Source organism: Gavialis gangeticus, unplaced genomic scaffold (assembly GCF_001723915.1).
Source record: "Gavialis gangeticus isolate Ggan-Ray unplaced genomic scaffold, GavGan_comp1, whole genome shotgun sequence".
Taxonomy (NCBI): Eukaryota; Metazoa; Chordata; order Crocodylia; family Gavialidae; genus Gavialis; species Gavialis gangeticus.
In genome coordinates this window covers 94,156,438-94,158,759 of record NW_017729024.1, presented here as the reverse complement: position 1 = coordinate 94,158,759, position 2,322 = coordinate 94,156,438, and the positions used below count along the sequence as shown (strand labels likewise).

Sequence of the window (2,322 nt, the reverse complement as noted above, 5' to 3'; positions counted from 1 at the left end):
TGGGAGGGGAAAGAGAACAAGAATAGTATTAATAAGATTATTCAGTTTTGGAGTGTCCAAAATCTACATAATTCTGCATAACATAAATCTTATTTTAAAAAACCTTTGTCAGGCCATTACCAACTTTGCTCATTCTTACTCTTAAAAGAAAATGGCCTTAAGCTCATGACCTAAAAAACACGTTATGTTGCATTTTTTCCTTCTATACACAATACACACAACTGCTAGCCCCTCTGTTTGGAATTGATATATTTTCAATATATAAAACTTTTCCTCAGGTGATGGAATAATCCTCAGGATTATTCCTTTTCCTTGGCCATGGCCCGCTTCCCCCAAGGTGCTTGCCCTGTGTAGAAGACATGAAGCTGCCAAAACTTTAATGGTTATTCCACTCTCTTCACCATTCTCCCTGGTTGTAGGATGGATTCTATGCAGGTGTCAGCTGCAAAAGGTCAGAAGGTCTACTGGTTAATCTATGGAGCAGATGCTCAGAGACTGTTGCGATCAGAGCCTGCAAATATACAGCCAGAGTCTACCAGTCACCGAAAACCATGCTTGGATACCTGCTTTCCGCAAGCCAACATGAAGATTTCACAGAACTGACCTCATCTGGACACTGTGGCTGTGTCCCCATGAGCAGAAACATGCACTTTGTGGCACTTCAGAGACTTTTGAAAGAACATATGTTACATGTGAAAAAGTTCACTGTGCTGCATATTTACAGCACAGCACAGAGCCAAAATCAGATACCAAGCAATCCTGCTATCTAAAAAAAAAAAAACGGTCCAAAAAAGCAGGACGGCGCATGTGGCAGCAGCATGCTGCCCGAGACCAAAGCCTGGCCAGCCAGAGCCATGCTCCAGCTGCCAGCCAGGCTCTGGATGCCTGGATCACAGCCACTGCAGCCTCAGGAGGTCCCCAAGAAAGGCTGCTGGGGCTAGCCCAGTACTGGCCCCAGCCTCCCCTACCCCACCTGGGGCAATTTGCCACGTGCCATAGCACATGTGCAGGAGCATTCTCCAGGAACAAGTAGCAGCAGCACAACTATGTGCTGCTGCTATTTGTCCCCAATAAATGCACATGTGCACTCATGGGGATGTGCACTGTAGGTTAGCAAAGGCACTGTCCCTCACCCCTAGGGGTCTCAAAGTGGATGGGAAGCACAGAAAAGGATAACTGGCATTTTATGCTCCCAAAACTATTCTGCAGGGTATGAGAGAGAAAGGAAGGAGTTCTCTATGTCCCACCATCTTAGTGTTGCTGCCATGAACTGCTGCCACCAAGACTTTCCCCTCTCAAAGGACATTAGGTCTTCTTACAAAGGTGTTGGAGTGAGTGTGGAGGCGTTTGCCACACCCAGTCCATGTTTCCTTTAAGCTGCATGAATGTAGACTGAGAGTTGCAATTTGCTGGTGCTGGGAGGGGTGCAAAGAACCTGGTGTAACTCTGGGTGGAGGAGGGAGCGCGTGGCAAGATTGGAGGCAGTCACAATTCTGGGGGGTGGCGGTCTGGGGTTGGGGGCGGTCAGAAGGCTAAATAGCTCAGTCAAGCCTGCAGGGGGGGGCATGGGGGGCTTGGGAGAGCACAGCCCTGGGGCTGAGGCAAGTGTCTGGGCTTGTCTACATTTAATCAGTTCCTGATTCCAAGTTAGTACACCTGCCATTTTTTGCCTGATTTAAACCCCCGGAATGCCTGAACAAATGGTTGTTTAGATGGGCCTAACCTATATGCAACTGTTATATGTGCTTTTGGTCATTCTCTGTGATCATTTTGTGTTAAATATGATTTTTCCTTTTCACTTGGAGACATGTTGATTTAAAAAAAACAGAGCTACTAACCATTCCATTCCTCTGCATGCATCACCTAACAACTCTGCAAACCACACCACGGTAGTTTTGACAGCTGCTGTGAAATATTACAATGCAACCTCTGAGGGCAAGGGCAAGCAGAGAAAGTAGCCTCATTTGGTGTCTGGCAGCCAGCCGGCATTACATATTAGAGGTTTTTCAGGTTAATTAGTAAAAAAAGATAAATCAGAACAATGATATACATTTGGATGGCAGGAAATTACGATTTAAAGTGTATTTTTCCTTAATTTTTGAACAAATGTTAAAAATGAAAACTAAGTTACCTCATTGGATACATCCACAACCAGGTTATCATCACTCTTGTCTGCATCGCTGTCCTAGAAAAAAGTAGTTCACTGGGATTAATTTATTTGAAAAACAGTGTGGGGGGGGGGTGGAGGGGAAGGAGGAGGTAGCCTAGGTGTCTGCTATATTCACACTTGAACTTAAAGCTTTTTTTTTTTTTTTTTTTTTT

At 45.0% G+C, this 2,322-nt stretch overlaps 1 protein-coding gene across 2 annotated transcripts in view; it reads right to left on the bottom strand.

The window, feature by feature from the left end:
• The window catches only part of TLE1 (transducin like enhancer of split 1), a 112,361-nt gene that overhangs the window by 27,742 nt on the left and 82,297 nt on the right, over window positions 1-2,322 (bottom strand). For both annotated transcript variants that reach the window (XM_019517412.1, XM_019517413.1), the window contains exon 10: window positions 2,132-2,185. In XM_019517412.1, coding sequence (XP_019372957.1) covers window positions 2,132-2,185 — 54 coding nt within the window. The remainder of the gene's footprint in view (window positions 1-2,131; window positions 2,186-2,322) is intronic.